The 19,199-nt window shown below is 40.5% G+C and overlaps 1 protein-coding gene across 2 annotated transcripts in view; it reads right to left on the reverse strand.

Annotated features, from left to right (window-relative positions):
- Nucleotides 1-19,199, reverse strand: part of SUCO (SUN domain containing ossification factor) — a 40,609-nt gene that overhangs the window by 14,338 nt on the left and 7,072 nt on the right. The window contains exons 2-13 of one of the 2 annotated variants that reach the window (XM_036387963.1): nucleotides 14,725-14,833; nucleotides 12,018-12,113; nucleotides 10,609-10,754; nucleotides 6,920-7,060; nucleotides 6,599-6,749; nucleotides 5,556-5,676; nucleotides 5,199-5,323; nucleotides 4,661-4,728; nucleotides 3,949-4,056; nucleotides 2,889-2,994; nucleotides 940-960; nucleotides 652-707 (exon numbers count right to left, since the gene is read on the reverse strand). In XM_036387963.1, coding sequence (XP_036243856.1) covers nucleotides 652-707; nucleotides 940-960; nucleotides 2,889-2,994; nucleotides 3,949-4,056; nucleotides 4,661-4,728; nucleotides 5,199-5,323; nucleotides 5,556-5,676; nucleotides 6,599-6,749; nucleotides 6,920-7,060; nucleotides 10,609-10,754; nucleotides 12,018-12,113; nucleotides 14,725-14,833 — 1,248 coding nt within the window. The remainder of the gene's footprint in view (nucleotides 1-651; nucleotides 708-939; nucleotides 961-2,888; nucleotides 2,995-3,948; nucleotides 4,057-4,660; nucleotides 4,729-5,198; nucleotides 5,324-5,555; nucleotides 5,677-6,598; nucleotides 6,750-6,919; nucleotides 7,061-10,608; nucleotides 10,755-12,017; nucleotides 12,114-14,724; nucleotides 14,834-19,199) is intronic. The other variant, XM_036387964.1, reaches the window with a different exon arrangement.

A 19,199-nucleotide genomic window follows, 5' to 3' on the forward strand; every position in this document is an offset into this window, starting at 1 on the left:
TTCACCTTTGACTTGCTCTAGGAATATCTGTTCAGAACTACCTCCCTTTGCATACCACACTCTCTTTGACCTCTTCTGCCAAAATTCAATCAATTCAATCCAATGTAAAGCAACCTTGTGGATTAAAATATCGTTTGACTTCTAATACCAGAGACCTCCCAGGTTCAAAACCTGTTTTTTAGCAGTACAGAGGCTGATGGTTCTCTGAATTAAAAATCCACAGGTTTTTTTACTCAGCTATTGCAAACATTACTGACTGCAGGCACTGTGGTGCCAAACAACCCAGCAGCTTCCAGAAAGCACTCAGCACACCTGCTCTTTTTAGCTCACCACTTGTTCCCTGTTTTGCTTGGTCAGCTTTGAAATGCTCATGTCCTGCTCTAAAGCTGCGCAAGGCTCCTGTTTCCTCCTCCCCTCCTCCTGCAAATATAAACTATTCCTGACATACCAGAGAAGCAAATAAAGAGATTCAAACCTCCTTTACACAGACATGAAAGACACTACACAGCAGGCAGGTCAGGCAACTTCTTCAATCCATAATGCCTACAAGTAACTGCAACTGAAAATTGGAATTGTTGTCCAACTATTCCAAAAGCAGACTAGTCTTCACTGCAAGGAGGTAGAAAGACTAAGCAAAACACAAAGTATTACCTTATAAGACTTAAAGGACAAAAATGTTCTGATCCAAAGTGTGATATCAACTCCACCTAAAGAATAAAAGGTACTTAAAATAAAACTCCGAAGACCCACAGAGCCAAAAATTCAGTTAAACATAAACACTCAATCTTGAAATTGCAAGTTTTGTTCACTCCAGGGAGTTGCAGATTGCCCAGAGCAGAAAAGGCCAGATTTATTCTTGCCATGCATTAAAGAGCTGAGCCGCAGCAGAGAACACCCCCAGCCCCATGCATCCATCACTCCACAAGAAGAGTTGCTAACCTTTATGTACTTGATGAACATCTGAAGCGAGAGAGAGGAAAGGAGAAAAAACAAAAAACAAAAAAGTAGATGTCAGTACAAAGGCTGAACACATGCCACAGGCAACTACAGAGTCCTGCTGGGTTTAATTCAGTACTATAAATGCCTAAGAGGACAAGCTGGGAAGGATTAAGGTGTAACACAACTTCATCTGCCTTGGGTAGCAAGATTTCATTTAGCCCTTGTACCTTGCAGATTGAAGGCGACATGCAACAAGTGTTTTATTAGGCAATTGAAGTTATTCCATTTTTCAGGGCAGCATGACTGCAGATAGAATACTGAAGTGTGTTAAATGTACTAAGTGTATTTTCTCCCCTTAAAGAACACAGACTACAGAAAGTGACTCAAAAGGAAAAACAAACCCACATAGCATGCACTCTGGATGTACTGCTGCTGCTTCAACTCACTGTAAAATACTTCCATTTACAGAAGCACAACTGCAACAAACAGAGCAGCTGATGACAGACCTGGGAGCTTCAGACATCTGTGTATCTCTAGTGCATCTATCTCTATCTCTTGACTACACACTGGTATTTAATCTGAATTAATTTGCAAGCATTTATTAAACCACTATGTAGACACTATCACTGAAGGACTGGAATAATCTGCAAGTGAGACCAAGACAATCCCACATAAATCCCATTGTTTTTGATACAAGTTCAGTAAGCCACTTCAAAAAATTTAACTTTTGGAAATATTTTGGAGTCATTCTGTAGACCAGACATACTTAGAACTTGCTTGCTTTTCACATCATGAAGTGAAAATATTATAAGAACAAACCTTTGGAAATGTTACCATGCTGTACTATTCAAGACAGAGCACTGTATCCACCAAGGAATTAAGTGCTGCAGCATCTACAGGAATTCTGCCACTTCAGTGACAATGGCAGCTACCTTAAGGCATTAATTAATTCAGCCAGAAAACAGAATTAAAAATAAATGAAATCTCTGTTCTGTGACTCATGCAGGATTTCTAGGTAAAGAAGTTAGACAATTATCATTCATAGCTACTTTTTCATAAAAGCACAAAGCATTATTAAGGAGGAAAAACTAATTTTTTTTTTTTTTTGGCCATACCATAATTGGAAGATAACACATCACTGAAGAGGACCTAAAGGTCTGTATTTTATTTCAATTTAAACCTTCACTACAACCCAATATTTTCACAGAAGCTTTTATCCAAGTTCAAGTACCACATTAATTATTTATGGAATTTTATTCCCTTTGAGTCTCCTGAGTAAAGATAGCTCAATGCAAACTGTTTTGAAGGTGGAGGTATCATGGCAATGCTCCAGTAGCAGTGAGCATAAATAATTTGCCTGAGTCAGAGTTACGGTTGAATAACTGGAAAACTGCACTTGGAGTCTCTTAATGAGAACCAAGATGCAACCCCATACACTTTCAGATTCACTAAACTGCACAGCCCAACATGGTACAAAAATATCAAGAAATAGGCATATTGTGATCTGTGCTCCAGGGCAGTGTGTGTATATACACAAATAAATCTCAATAGGTATAGATATATGTGTGTATATGTAAAGCAGGTACAGCCAAGAAACAAAATAGGTCAAGATTCTTCTGCTCTTACATTCAGGGGACAGTTGGGTAAAGTCAAATAGAACAGAACTTTGTCTAGATTTTCCTTACTTCAGGTATCAGCTAAGTATGTACTTGGACCCAAGGGGCTTCCCAAGATCCTCTCAATTACCAAAGTGAGCAAGGTAATAAGGTCACAACTGTGACAAGGATTTAGTACCCAGACAAGCCCAGCTGGGGCCACTAATTAACCAAGGGCAATTAATGGTAAGGCAGGCTTTGATAACACATTTCTTGGGATGCTGTCATACAGAGGAAACCCAGCAAAGCCCTCCTTCCCTGAGGAGCATGGATGCTTCTGCAGTATTGAGTTACCTTCACATATTTTGCATACATCTGTTCATCCAGAGGAAAGCTCTGGACATTCCTCTCATCTCGGGCATGGAAAGTACCTAATTTAATCCATTTGTTTGTTGGATACCTAGAAAGGAACAATGGAGTCAGGTAATGAAATGCAGGAGCTCACTGTTTACAGGTATTTACAGAAGTTTCTCCCAATGCCTTCCCAGAGCAGAAATACATTTTGTTCTTTCCAGCTGCAAGGCAGCAGCGAAGTTCCCAACCCAAAACCTCAGCAGGACCCTCACACAATGACAGCAACGTGCAAGCCCTTGAAGCACAAAATCCCAGACTTATCCAACCACTGAAATTCTGCCAGTCTGGAGTGAAGCCCCCCCAGATGAACAGAAGAACACACCTGGCAGGTTGCATCACTGTAGGCAGGTAGCAGAAAACTGAGCAGAGCAGAGCTAGAACTGCACAACAGAACAAGTGCTCAAAGTCTAACCCCACCTGCTTTAGGCAGCCCAGAAGTAAAGGAGTTTTCCTGATGCCCTTTGAATGCCTGCTCACCCAGACCAGAATTCCCTGCTCACTCCAGAAAGCAGTGGGGGCACAGCACTGCCTAAATCATCCTAAAGCAGCCTCTAAGCAGCCATCTGGCTAACCTGCAGCACTCTCACCCCTTCCAACTTCTCAATGGTGAACTACTCTCCCTTTCTTTTTGAATAATCTGTGGGGTTTTGGACATGGTTCAGCATTGAAGACAGCTCAAACCATGTGAAAATGGTCTGAATGACAAGGGAGGGGAGAGCCCACGACCTCAGTAGCATTTTACTAAGGAATTTTATAATCTGCCACCCACTACCCAGCTACTGTATCAATTCTGCTCCTCAACAAATTTTTCCTTTTCATTTTTAAGGTGGCACAGGAAAAAAACCTGCTAGCAACTGACAATAGACACAAAGAAAAACCATGTGACTTCACATTACATTAGTTTGCATAATAACAAACATACAGAGATCCTGCTTCATAAAGCCTTGCATCAGTAATTATTTCATTTTTTCATTCAGAAGGATGAGTTTAGGTAACATACCTGTCACTAATTGACACCAGAAAGTCCTTTGGAGTGGAAGAGAATAATTCATGATTTGCAATGTCAAACTGCTTTACTTGCACTGGTTCACAGAGCTCAACAACAAACCTTAAAGACAAAAAGGAAGTATTTTTTAAGAAAAGACTTCTCCTCCTGCAGTTACAATCTTCATCACATCCTTCACTGGGTGTAGGGACGACACTATAAAAATGCTGTACCATTAGAATCACTGGTGGTGTTTTTCTGAACATCACCTTAAATAACTCCTGGCAGCACCTGCAGCTACAAGAGCTTCATCCATCTTGTACTCAAAGGGATCAAATCACAGAACTAAAAACTAAGGACAGCAAACAATTTAAATCACATTGAAGTGCCAATTAATGTATGGTAAATTCTGTTCACCTGTCCTACAATTATTTGACAGTCAGGGAAAGAAACCAAGAATCTTTATTTGAATGCTCAAGTGCCTTATCTGCCATAAGATAATTATGCAAAACTTACACATATTAAGATATATAAAAATATCACCTTAATATTACTTGTCAATACCAGAGCTAGATTTCTATGAAGACATAATTTATTATCTTGTGCTAATTCTGCCAGAGTTCCTCACACACCCATTCCAAGAAGCAACACATCAAGGTCAAGTCAGTCCCACAGCAATGGAAAACTGTCACCACTCCTGCCACAAATGTGAACCTCAGGAACCTACCAGATTTTAGTACTGCAAGGATTGAGCATATAAAGGTCCATGTTTTCCATCAAAATAGCTGAAGTGCTCTGTAGAAAGAAAAGAATTTGTATTTTAAATTGCATGGTAGACACCAACAGCATCAAGGATTTTTCCCCTCTTTCCAGCAATAAATTGGAAATTAGGTTTGTAGACCAGTATCAACAACACTCTGAGCAAGACAATTATCCAGGACACAGCAGGCCATACTTTGGGGTAATCATGGATTATTTACTGTGGTGAGCTCTTTAATGTAACTCTGTTCAGTTTCTGTAGGAAGTAGACTCCGCTCCCATTTTCTGAATTCACTTAAAAGACATCAAGTTCTATAGCAATCCCTCTTAAAAAAAGCACTGACCACTGTTTACATCCTACTTTTATTAATCAAAATCCCAATAAATTCAACAACAACAACAATTCAACAGAACAACAACTTCACAAACCAGTGCTCAGTTTTAAGTGTACTTTGCTGCATAACAGCACACTAAAAACTGAACACTAATAATTAATAAATGCTTACCTTTGCCTCTGGATTTGCTGCCAAAATTTTGGCACCACACTCTACAGAGGCGTAGTTATTCCTGTTTTTCTGGACCTTTTTAGTGGAATGCTGCCCACCAAGAGCAGAAGGGTGCATTGACTGACCTAGGAACAAGAAAATATTGCTACTATAACAAACCACACAAACAAGCAGTATTTGCACAGTCAGGGAACTTCTGCTCACTGCTTTTATATAATGAAGGCTATTAATTACATAGTTCTAGCAGAAAAATGAAGTTCCAGGCTGCATTCCAAATGGAGACAGTCCTGCTATTCAGCTCTGCCAGGAGATGACAGTGCTCTGGATTTAGACCAAACTAATGAATCCTGAACTTACTCTTTTCTTTCTCCACTTCCATGACTTTCTTCTTCCATTCATCAAATGTTGGAATGTCTCCAGGGTCCTTTGGAGTTATTACTGATGTAGGGTCAATTTCTCCTGTCTTCTTAAAGTCTTTCTGCAAAAGAAAGAACCACTGCTTGTGAATATTTTTCAGGACCAACAATGAAAACAAAGATGAACTTGAAAAAACAAAGCATGCTCTGATCCAGTCAAGGGCAGACACATCATTTGCACCCATGTTAACAACTTAGAGCCAATGTAAGCAAGATTATAAGCCAGAAAAAACAAGTGATGATTTTCTCTCAGAATTACAGATTATTTCACTGAAATACTGGCAATTTTTGTGGCTAAGCTAATATATTTTAAATAAAATGTAAACCTTCTTCTCCAACACCTGCATTTTCTTCCCAAGTTTTGCTTTTCCTCTTCCTAATGAAGAAAGCTTTCCCTGTAGCAAAAATCTTTAAACATCAGTGCTTGTCATGACAGAATTCCAGAGGTTCTCTGGGATTTCTGAACATCTCAGAAACAGCAAAATGATTAAACATTAAAGGAACCATTTTAAGTATCTCAGAAATAATGTTTTGGACTTGCCTGACAAAGCAAAAACCCTGTCAACTAAACTGTACATTATTCCATTTCAAGTTTTCATTTCTCCTTTATACAAACATATTCAGCACACCACCACATGAGTGAACATTTTTTGGTAGACATTTCAAGTGTAGAGGTTATTTTGTGGACAATATTTTAGAGGTAGTTGCCAAGTGACAGTTTAAACACGATCCTAAAGCAGCAAAAAATGGTATTGCCATGGCCTTAAGTCATTCTGATTTTAAAAAGAGTTAATTATTAAAAAACAGAAGCTTTAGGAAGTACTTCACAACCAGAGCATGAAAAAAGTCATGCAGTTAGAAGGCCTGGCCAGCTACATATCCCCTTGTAACAAGGGCCAAGTGATACTTCTGGGACAGAATAAAAGCACACCACGTATTTTACCATAAAAACAGAGGGCATTACTCCTGTGTGTACCAACTTACCTCCCTTTTTAGGTTCTCTGAAGCATTAAGAGCAGATTTTTGCTCATCTGCCCCCTTTTCAGCTGCTGAAACTTTGGACTCAAACTCAGATTTTGTCTTCTTTCCCTTGCCATGTGAAGATGATATGTTCTCTATATGTTGGCCTGCAAGGCTGGAAGTTGAAGGAGTGTCAGGATCTGTAACATGGTCACCACATGCAGTATCACACTCACACAAGTACACAGATAAGCAAGCACATGCAAATGTTTGTTGCAAAGCCAGCACAAGAATAAACTCCCTTTGAAGTATTCAGAGCCACACACAACCTGCTTGGATACTCACCTCTCTGGTGGACTGACAAAAGAGGAAGGCTCACTCTGAGGGTCAGCCTCAAGTGTCCCACCAATATCACAGTCAGGTTCTGACTGCTCAGCTTCACTAGAGCTGACTACAGGGATATCAGCACGGGAATTCTCTATTGCACTGAAGGGAAACAAATAACAGCCTTTTTTAGCCTTCTGATAATACAAGGAACCCTGACAATCAACCACAAAGATAAGTGAAAGGTTTAATATAGCAACAGTCTGACAGAAATAATTAAGAAAAGAAGAATGAAGCACACTGTACTTGTGGAAGTGCATTCTCAGCCGTACCCATGAAAGAACAGAATTTCCTTTTCCAGCCTGTTTGTCCCAGAAAGGAACTCAAAAGAGGCTTCTCATCTCCCAGTACTCTCATCCAACATCCAAACACTGCACTGGGTAATTCTTCCCAGCATCACTACAAGCTAACAACATCTTCACAGTTACCTGGCTGCCAGCAATTTTCTTTTCCCTTTCAACAAAAGAAGCAAACAAGAGACTGAGTTCCCTCACTAAAAGCTCCTCATGCTCCCAAGTCAAGAGGCAGCAGTGAGAACAGAACTTGGCTAAAACTAGAGGAGAACAGGGGGGAGAAAAGCAGAGCCAGCCTTTCTACTCATGTATATCTCTTTTTTTGCTGGTGTAATAAAAATCAGGTAGCGCAGCAGACCATGATCCCAGCTGTACCAACAGCCCAAACCAGCTCATCTGCCACTGCTTCACCTCCTGGCTCCCAGAAAGGCTGAGCACAGCTCATCAGACAAACCCTGAGACACAAATCCAACAGAAAACCTCCCTCTGCTCCTCAGGAATGATGGGATGGGTGGGATGGGCAAAGAGTGACTTTCAGGTGCTAACTTCTGACTGTCCTCTCCTCTCCAGCACAGGGATGACTCCCATGCTGATCAGCCCACAGCCAGGTCTAAGGAAAGGCTTTACTCTGCATTCTAAATTTCCACATAAGCTTTCTTTAATGGAAGCAGCAAACTAGGTTAATCCAGTATCATGACAGAGCTGCCAAAACACAAACAGCACGTCAGCAACTTCAAAGGGGATCTTTTTGGTTCCCTGACTGCTACAATCATCAACAGAAGCAGCAGCAACCAACCCAGGGAGACAATTTTAGTACCTTTCATATGATAAATTTCCTGTGGTATAAAACAAAAAACTCCTAGGTACTCCAAGACTTTTTGCTATGTAGCAAAATCTAACAAACATCATGAATACAAGAATTTATTAGCAATAAACAGAGAGTATTTACCCTGTATGCCCCAAAATGCCTCCATCTGAGATGCACAGTGTTTGGCTCTGCCTGCAACTCTTTACTGACTAAATAATGCTGACCACTACACAAAACTGAAAAGCTGCACATATTCTCCATTTCAGTGGGTAGGTGACTGTATGAATAATTATCAACTGAATAAAATATGGGACAAGAATGAACTTAAAAATTCCTTGTTCTCAGGGTGTACCTGACTGGCCTCAAGTAACTAATTTTGGCAGAAGGTGAGTCTAAAAGCTGTGGTGCTCCCTCTCCTTTGAGTACCTCGATTTGCCTTAATTTTTAAAATGCATTATGAAGGTCACTTTGCACAGCATGTTCCTCACTTCCAGACAAAAAGAGCTCAGATTATTCTTCAGTATTTTTTCCTCAGATTAGACTGAGGTAGAAAAGTTACACTCAGTGCTGTTCTAAAAAAAGATTCACTACAAAGTAAAACTTGTTTGGGATAAAATTCCTTCCAAAATATTTTGACTAAGAGGTTCTGCTGAAATATTAGACCAGTAACACCTGAGAGAGCTGGACTCGGTTACACTGTCAGGAATCAGCATCTAAACCAGCGAAAGGTAAAAAATGTCTGAAGGTAACAAATGCAACTGTGTCTTTTTAAAGACCTTGTTTGAGTATGGAGCTGGACCACAGCTGGTTTGGATATTCATCTGTTCAGTAAGAGACCACCTGTGAGTACTGAGAGCTGAAGTGCAGTTGGAAATAATGGATAAACATTAGTTTTTTTTAGCTTCTCTGCTACACCAGGTCTGCCCTTTCTTCCTGTAAATGGCACTGGTGTCACAACACCACTGCCCAGCATGAACTCCTCCATCAGGTGCTCCAAACCAAGTTTCTATTTTCATTTGTTTCACAGCCCAAGTCTTTGGAGTTCAGCACTCCAGTATTCCCCAGCTGTGACAGCCAGACAATTTCCAACAATTACCAGACACCAAGCTGAATGTTTCAAAGGAAATAACATCCTGTCTCCTTCTAGGACCTGACAACAGTAGAGCTTACAACACATTACACAAATAAATCAGTGGGGTAGTCAAAAAAAAAAAGCTATAAAAAGAACAGGCTGAAGCTACATTCCAGTTTTGCCTTATAAAAACTGCAAATTTTGGAAGGCTTCCAATTAAAGACACTGATGAAATACCAAAATGTGTTTAAGTGTTAGCCCTGGCAAACTAGGAAAGATCAGCCAGCAAACAAAATTTCCATACCTTTTCTATGGTAAAGAAATGAAATTTGGTAAAGCAGAAAAACTGAAATCTTAAAAAACCCAAAACACCAAAGACACATCTACTTCATTTTCACTATGTTCAATTTTTATCCAGCAAAATACTTCATCTTTATCAGCAGTCAGAACAAGATTACTTCCCTTAGCACACACCCAAAAGCCAACAGGACTTTGTGAAAATCCTTGGAAGATCACACACGAATTTCCATACTACAGTTCACATTTACAGCACAACATCCCACAAAAGGGAAACAAAACAAAGTACATGGACTCCAGAAAGGTGCCTGCAGCAGAGGCAGCTCTGCAATACACTACTGAGCACTAGAACTAAACTGCCTTGACTGCATTTATATGACAATGTGCTATTTTGTCAGAAGTCTCTTCATATCAGAACTTGAGACTCTCTGTTTTAAGTCCCAAGATAAAATTCTGCAGAGCTCCTCCTTAACTGAAGGCAGAGGCCATTGCTGAAGCAGCCTCAGTGCTTGTTGACACAGATGTGAAAGCACATTTGTGAAGGGCAGAAATGCTAATGGTAAAGCCCTGAGGGCTTTTCTAGTACAGATTATCTAAGCATGCTGGCTTAGAAACTGCTCATGGCAATGGTGTCCCCCTCGTGCAGGGGCACAACTCCTCATCCACACACTGAGGAAATGGTGGCACGCTCCCCGAGCACTGACATGCCACTGACAGATTTTATGAAAAATCCCTTTGTCAGGATCTTTTCTTCTGAGAAGCTTCAGCTTCTCCATGTTTTGCTACTTTGGAATGTGATTTGGAGAATTGTTTACCCAGCATGTGAATTGGTTTTAATTAATGGCCAATCACAGCCAGCTGTGTCAGACTCTGAGTCTGTCACAAGATTTTATTACCATTCCTTTCTAGCTTTCTGACGTATCCCTCCTTTCTCTTTCTTTAGTATATCATTTTTAAAAATATAATATCAGAAAATAATAAATCAGTCTTCTGAAAGGTGGAATCAAGATTCTCATCTCTTCCCTTGTCCTGGGGACCCACAAACACCACCACACTGACACCATAAGCCAGCAAAACAACTGTGGGGAGCAATCCCATCTTATCCCTACTACACATCTTAACAAGAGCAGAGTAGTGAGATTCTCTCAAAGACCAAAAGAACAAAAGTGCAAGAGCTTACTCAGGCTGTGAGACTGGAGGTATCTCTGAGGTAGGTGAACTGGAAGTGTTTTCAGTGCTTGGAACTATGCTGGAGGAAGCTTCATTTACATCTACTGAAGGTGGACTCACAACTTCAGGCTGGCTTGTTTCACTTATTTCTGTTGTCTGTAAAAACATTCCAGGTGAATATACATTTTTCAACACCTGAGTAAGAAAAGCATTCCCACAGTAACACCTAACATGGAGTTCTAACAGTTTGCATTTCTGTCAGAAATTAATTTTCTTTCTTCCTAGACCTGGGTGGCATTCTGTGCTACTCTGGGACAGTTGCAATAATCATGTAAAAATATCAACTGGAGCAGGCCTGTGCAACAGCTTCCTCAATGATGCATTCCTACAGAGACTGCCATGAGAAAAGCAGTTTGAATATTGCAGCAACCAAAAGAAACAGTTCTATTTGCATGTTCCATTACAATTAAATTTACTGTTTTCATCCTAAACTAAATTTTAGAGAAGAAGGCTTTTGATTTCATCACTCCAACAGAGGTCCAAAATTATTTAAAGCCTATTCCATGCTGTAAGTGAACAAAGAGATAAATCACTTTTCACTTTTGAGTGTTTAGTAGTCTTGACTCTTATTTATTCTAGGTCTTCAGTTGTCATAAGCACATTCAAAATAAGGCTTTGTAAATCTGAAAGAGCAGATAACCACTGAAAGAGGTCAGATTAACTCCTGCAGCAAAAAGAAATAATATTGTACAAAAATTGCTTGTCAATGCCTACATTACTCTATGTCATCTCACTAAACATGAAGGGGTCAGGACTTTTTAACACATTTAAACACCCAAACCATGAAATAAATATTCTGAAGTATGTCCTGCATATGATATTTTGTAAACTACAAAACAAAAATATGTACTCAAATAAATAATCTTTAACAGTTGGTTTGTAACATTTAACACCAAGCACAGACTTTACAGTATCAATGGCACAGAGCTGAAATACAACCCTTTTCCCATTTTAACAAAGGAAATGAAAGTGATAGAAGTCATGAAGGATCAAAGCTAAAATGGACTGCTATAATCACCAAGCCTGATCTACATAAAAGACCTCAGAGAAAAGACTTTTTATGTTTTATTTATAAATAGACATCCATACCTACAATATCCAATTTTAATTTATCTTGGAAAGTTTTTAGTCAGTACCTCCAAATACTAAATTACTCATTATTTATGCACATAGGAAATGCAAGGTCTGTTAGCTCACACATTTTCTCTTTTACTGGAAACACGAGTCTGACAGCAACCCAGTGAACAGGTGAAACGTGAGAGATGGTTACTATGAACTTTAGATAACCAAAATGAAAGACTGAAATCCAAGAAGCATTTGAAGACTGTATGAAGAGAGTGAATGAAACAAAAGCCTTGCCTGGTGAGATTTTGTCAAGCCATGGAGCAGCTCTTCCATAGAGTAAGTCCGTGTGCTGGAGTCCTCGGACTCCAGGCTGGGAGCAGCCTCTTCCCCCTGGGAGAGTGAAGGTGGAACATCAGTCAGTCTGCAGGCACAGCTCCATGCTCAGCCAGAGCAGCTGCCCCAGGGACACACTCAACAGCAGAACATCAAAAACTAAACCACATTGATCCTCAGAACTGCTGCCCACCTGTGTTTCAAATCTCATCTGCACAAAGACTACAGCAAGTTAAAATGATTCAATTAAATCTTCCCCGAAAAGATCATTTTAGCACTGTCTTAATTCAGTTTGTTTGCTAAGGAGATTTCCTCATTCTTCTATGACTTCCTGTCACAGACATATTTTATGGAAAATCCTTTCCTTAGGATTTTTGCTCCTGAGAAGCTGAGAGGCCTCAGGAACAAAATGTAACCAATGGTTATCTGCTGCTGTGGAATGCAACAGGTGCAGCTGGGATTGGGCTCATGGGGTTGTTTCTAATCATGGCCAACCAGAGCCAGCTGGCTCAGACTCTCTGTCTGAGACACAAGCCTTTGTTATCATTCTTTTTCTATTCTTAGCCAGCCTTCTGATGAATTCCTTTCTTCTACTCTTTTAGTATAGTTTTAATATAAAATATATCATAAAATAATAAATCAGCCTTGTGAAACATGGAGTCAGATCCTCATCTCTTCCCTCATCCTCAGACCCCTGCAAACACCAACACAACTTCCCATGTTGACAAACCCTCCCCTATCTCCCTGCTGCCCAAAAGGGGAGAAAAAGAAAATTCTAAGCTGACTTGCATCAGACAACCATCAGAAAATAACACGTGGCACATTTCAGTTGTAGCAGCCTTATCAGCAGAACTACAGTAATTACACAAATCTGCCAGAACCTTGTAAAGCAACCTTTTCTTCTACAGCTAAAAATTCACCATCAACAGCAGGGAATTCACAAAATAAAATGTATCAGCACTTGAGGGGAAAAAAGTTTTAAACCCACCAGACTAAAAGCAGCAAGAATTTACACTTGCCCTTCAAACATTAAGTTATGACTACAAAATATGCAAGCTGGTTTTGAGCAATACTTTAAAATACAGCAAGAAATGTGGTAGAAATTTATACCCATTTTGTTTTATAAGGGCTACCTAAAACCCCATGGCCAAATACTGGAGGTGCCAGTGTTCAGACCCAAAATGGGCTGCTGTGCTATACAACACTCCATGATATTAAGTTGAGAGAATTAAGCATCCACTGAAGTGCAGGAGCTACAAATCTGAGCTGACAAACCTTAGAGACAACTGAGCAACATTTTCCCCCAAATAACTATTAACTCACATCCCAGTCCCTAAGATGAAATAGCATCAATGGCTGAAGAGACAACTGATCTAAGGCAAGCTGATCAAGGTTGCAGAATTGCTCCTCTGGAGCAGGACAGCTCCAGCAGCCTAATCAGGAGAAACAGACACTTGCTTAAGATTTCTCACCCACCCTAGAGATCTTCTTTAATGAGTCTAACAGTGTAACATTAGTTCTCACATCTTTGGGTTTAAGTTCAGAAATCTGCTTACCTATGCATCCACACTAACAGAATGAAAGGAAGAATGTTGCAGAGTAGGAAATCATTTACCAGTGGCTTCCCAGTCTCAAAGCTTACTTCATCTTTCCAGTATTATTGCATCAGACATTAAAGTCAAGCAGAACTTCCTTTTAGGCAGCCTGAGGAACAGGAATGCTATTTGGCTGCACAAGCTGGCAAAAAAATAGAGCTACCCTAGTTGGTGCAATGCTTAAGAAACCTACAATATTTAAAGGGATTTTTTATGGTCAGGCAGCTCTCCACTTGAGCCAGCCAGACTGCTCCACACACATTTTCCAAGTTTATTGTGGCATATAAAAGCTTTTTTGGAATGAGGACTGTGATTAACACTACTGCAGATTGCTGGAGGAAATAGGAACCCCAACATATCAATACTACCCATGTTTAGAACAGGACTGATTCTGTACCTGGGTAAATAAATAAATGAATGAAATCATCATGATTTTCTGACTCAACAGCTTGGGAATTCACTATGCAATGCAAGATGCAGAAACTTGCCATGAGTTAATCAGGGTGGGACAATTACACTCAATTAACCTAAAGTGCTGAGTAAAGTAAAAATGAAAGGGACCACAGCTAATTTATTATACTTTTCAGAAACACATTTTAGCCCTCTTAATTTTTATTGAACAGAAGGAATGCAAAGTGATAAATACTGACTTGAACCAATTAATCTTAAATCTTCTCTTTAGGATAACAATCATCTGTACACTGCTTTTAATACAACACAGATGGAAGTGGCACCATGTGGCCTAGACTTACCCAGCCCATCCCCTCCTATTCTGGCTCTACAGAGTCCCACACTTGCCCAGTGCCCACTTCTAACATCTGGCCCCCAAATTAAAAAAAAAACCAAGCATCAGTAGCTTTACTATTCATTCCTTCTCTTGCCCCAAACTATCCACTTGAATTGTTGCATGACTGCAAGAAATGAAGTAAAGGAGAATAAAACCATGGGAAGGTATCACTGCTCAAACAAGTGAGTACATTAAACATTCTAGCCTTGAAGAGCCTATGAAGAATCTTATTTTCCAGTTTAATATTTAGTCAGAGTGAGTAATTAGCATGATGTATCCAGCATACCTTTTCCTGGACATTTTCATCCTCGCTGGCCAGGGCACAAGCATCACCTGAAGCAAACTGCACTGCTGATGAGAGAGTGTCTTTACAAAAGACATTCCAAACAGGAAGCCTATGAAAAAAGGTCAAAAAGTTTTATTTAAAATGAAATTTTAGAATTCCCTCACATTGTCTCCCTCAATCTTCTTCAGCTGTTCCCATGAGGCATCTAAAAAATACATGTACAGGTTCATGGATACTCATTGATAAAATCCATTTGAGGATTCACTAGAAGTAGTTAGCAACAGAAAACACCACAAATTTACTACTTCCAAAAGAAGAAAAAAGTATCACCAAACCAGATCCTGGAGTGTCACCACATCAAAAAGTGAAAGCTGGCACAAATTAGTTAAGTTACAGCAAGTTAGGAACAACGTGAATCAACATCCTTTGACACAAAGCAATGAGATATTTTTAGCAATCATTATTACTAAGCAAAAATTTAAGTCACAGACTAAAAAGCAAAATCTCCTTAATCCCCTGTACAGAGCCTACCTGAGAAGGTTTCGTGTAGTCAACATCACCAAGCACATTTAAGAAAATTAGAGAAAATAAGTACACTAAAAAAAAGCCCCAGGAAAAACCTCCCATGAGATTTGTTTTGTACTTTTTTCCAACAGTTTAACAGTTTTAGTTGTCACCAGAAATGGATTTATTTCTGCAGAAAAGCAGCCATGCCCTCTATGAACACTTGTACCAGAAGGCATCTTTTCTTTCTCATCATACACGGTCCCTTCACACCCTCGGGAGCACCTGCACAGTGAACCACAGGCTTGGAGGCCCAAAGGTTTCCATGCTGATTTTAACCAAGGCCAGCAGAACACGGAGCAAACTGAGCTTTTATGGAGTCTTCAACCATGCTGGAACACCAGCAAGCCAGCACTTTAAACACAAGCATTTTCCATCCAGGAAATGCTGTTTACATAACAATCAGGTGATTGGAATGAGCTCCTGTGAACAAACACAAACATCACCCTGCACCCTGAAAACAAGAGCCACCTTCTCCTCAGAGGAGAGACAGGGCTCTAGCACAGAACAACCTGCATGCAGCAACTTTGTGACACTGGCTTTGAAAAGGAAACAGCCTTAACATTAATCATAACAGTAAGATTTTTAGTAGGTCATTATTCACACAACTGGGATCACTACTGCTTGGAATTTGAATTACCAGCTTTCTTCAAACTTGAATATCAACTTTATCGGGAAGTCTGTGCAGCGTAGACTCCTCCACTAAGAAGGAACCCATGAAACAACAGACCACAAACAAGTATTAAAAATTTAAGTTTCATGCATATATATATATAATATTTTTTTTCATTGGCTCTCTCCACAGAAGAGACAGTGAACAAGGAACTTGTGGAATCTGACATATTATAGAGATGAGCAAGTAAGGTTCTCCACCTCTGTCTCAGCCCCAAAGCACCTCAGTAATTTCTCTTCTTTTTGAGGCAGCATCTTTCCTCTACACTAAATGAAAGCCTTCAAATCAGGCAGAAGCAGCTGCAGTTGATGGAAAATAAAGAGCTGAATGTAAGGTATGAAAACAGTAATACCACATATTGTAGCAGGTACAAAGTCTCCCATCTCAGTTGAGAATTAGGCATAAGCTTCTCACACAAATTCCCAAGTTACCTGTTAGTATTGAGTTTTGCATCAAACCTCTGTCCTACCCTATGCACAGGAGGCTCATTGCAGAGCATGAATGAAATGTTACCAGATTTCTATGGCCTTATTACCTAGCTCTCACTTGGAAAAATTAGTTATGCAAATACTTTGAGTCATTTCTATTTCTGAAAAGGGGTTTCAATCATTTCATGGTGAAATTCCCAAGCTCTTAGCTCCAGTACATCTCTTCAGAGATATAAGGACTCCCTGGTACTTCATAAAAATACACCAGAAACATCAAATATTACAGAGCATCATCCCACTCCTTCATTACTCAGGCACAGGCACTTGTTTCCCATTTCACTTCCACTCTGGGGGGCAGCTTGGGTGAGCTGCACAGAACAGCAGTAACTCCTTGGGGGCAGAAAAGGAAACATTTCAATGGCTGTGAATTGGCATTTTAAAACACAAAGGTCTACCCTCAAAAATGCACGAGTAACTGCTTTAGCACAAAAAGCACAGAAGGCATAGATTTCTTACCTTAATCTATTGAGAGATTTCATGCAAGAAATCAGGCATTATCAGGTCACAAACACAGATTTTAGAAGAATGCAGACTGGCAGCTCAGATTTAAGTTACTCTGACATGATCTGTGTCCAATGTCTGTCTTACTTATTTTCCAAAATTCTTCTTGGTCTACTCCCCAACTCCAACAAGATGCCTCAAGTCTCCCAAAAGCCCTCCAAGCTAGGGAGGGGACTGAGAGCTCATTTTGTGTGTGTGCATGCACCCACAGGAAAACCTGATCCCTTCCTGCAGCAGAGCATGCAGCTCTCAGGATGCATCACTCATCAGACAGAGCACTCAGAACACAGAACCATGAGACACCAGCCAGTCTGGGAGAAGTCAAGTTAATAACCTTAGCAACACCACCAGCAGTAGATTTCTTCTTCTGACTTCTAACATTTTGCATATTAATTCAACAGGCTTCTTTAGCTGAAAGGATAGAGCTCACAATAAAAATAACCATTTAAAAAAACCAACAAGGAAACCAAGTGTTAATTTACAGAGAGCAAAATTCCCCTTGAGTTTAACTGACTTGCAGGGTACACCCAGTGGAAGCACAGCACATGCTGATCTGTCTTTCTCTGCCTTGTGACCCAGGAGTGGGATCTGAATGCTGACTCAGAACTGAGCAGACCTAATGCCCCAATGAGATCAGTCCCCAGAGACACTGTCTCAGGTACAAGGCAGATCTTCAGATGAAGAGATTGTTCCAAACACATAACCCACAGCTGCTGACTTACGTGGATGCTGAAGTTCTCAATAGTTCCATTTTTGTAGGCATGACTCAAAACACCACCTGCTATTAAATCTCATCAAGAACAAAGGAGCTTAAGCATGACTCTTTGTCCTATCATTAATGCATTTTAAAAGCTATTTTCTCTAATAGCACCACGAACTTTCCAGCTTCATGTGCACAAACCCAAAAGAAAGGCTACAAGCTCAGACAAAGCAGCAGGGGTGGGTGGGTGGGGGAATCTTGACTCTTCTCAGGGCAGGCTCATACTGTGGCTGCCCACTGAAGCAGAAAGGCTGCTCAGCCCTATCTGGATGGTTCACTACACTCACTGCTGCACAAATTGCCCATGCCCTGCTGATGAACGTTCTGCTTTTGAAAAGGAGCACACTGAAATTCAAAAGGGCAGATGGCTTTGAAATTGTAGTGTAGTTTCATGTGAAAGACCATCCACTTCTGATTTGGCTGAAACTCTTCAGGTAATTGTGACAAGGCTGCAGAAAACTACCAGAGATAGTGAAGCTATGGATAACTACTCTAACAGGCATAAAAATCAAGTAGAAAACAAAGAACTGGAAAGAAAAATTAATCATACAACTTACAGCTAAAAAAAATTCAAAAGATGAAGGTAAGAGGAGTTTTTCCACAATTTGATCAGAGAGAAAGAGCTTGAGCTTTCCTTTCCAAAGACTTCATACCACACTGACACACAGCTTCAGTTCAAACACATCGTCTCCCCAAAATTATTAATTTCATAGATTCTCCAAAAGCAGGACCTATTTCTGGACACTGGAGAGTGAAGCAGTTCAGAACAGTTTACATTTGGCACCTGCAAGACAGAGGAATTTGAAGCAAAGGGAAAAGAAAAGGAATTTATCACCAGTGCACCAATTCCAAGGCCTCCATGCAGGGTAACCACTGACAGATGCCAGAGGGCTGTGTCACCAACAGTGCAGCTGTGCCAGTGCCCAACAGCTAAGAGGGGAAAGAAGATGTCACTGTCCCTGCCAGGGCACAAGTCCCTACTCAAAACATTCACAGATCACTTCAGAGAGGCCTGTGCAAGAGGAGGGGTTGGAGCCAGCAGAGCAGGCCTGTGAGTGCTGCTTGCTGAAGATGACCTTCATTACAGAGCAACTGACTTCAGATCAACGAGGCTGAAAGGGCAAGGAAAGCAGCAAAACCCAACACCTCTTGCTGTGAGCAAGTCCTACAGGTCTGGGACTGCTTTCACCAGCTAACTGACAAAGAGGAAAAAGGCTCTGCAGGAATGAGGAGCTCAGCAGATCCACAACCAAGCTCTGCAGTCAGCAGCAACCTGCGTGGCAGCCTCTGGTAGCACAGGAAAAACAGCAAGGGCAGGGAACCCTCCTCTCTCCCCAGCGACTTCATGGAATCAATCCTTCCCTCCCAACAGTTCAGCCAGGGGGACTGGTACTTGAGAGCCTGCAGAACAAAGTAAATGCCGTGGAAAATGAAGATCAGGACATTGTTTTAACCAGCCACAGGAGAAAAGCCACTTGCAAGACACTGA

Source organism: Molothrus ater, chromosome 9, assembly GCF_012460135.2.
Source record: "Molothrus ater isolate BHLD 08-10-18 breed brown headed cowbird chromosome 9, BPBGC_Mater_1.1, whole genome shotgun sequence".
NCBI classification, from domain to species: domain Eukaryota; kingdom Metazoa; phylum Chordata; class Aves; order Passeriformes; family Icteridae; genus Molothrus; species Molothrus ater.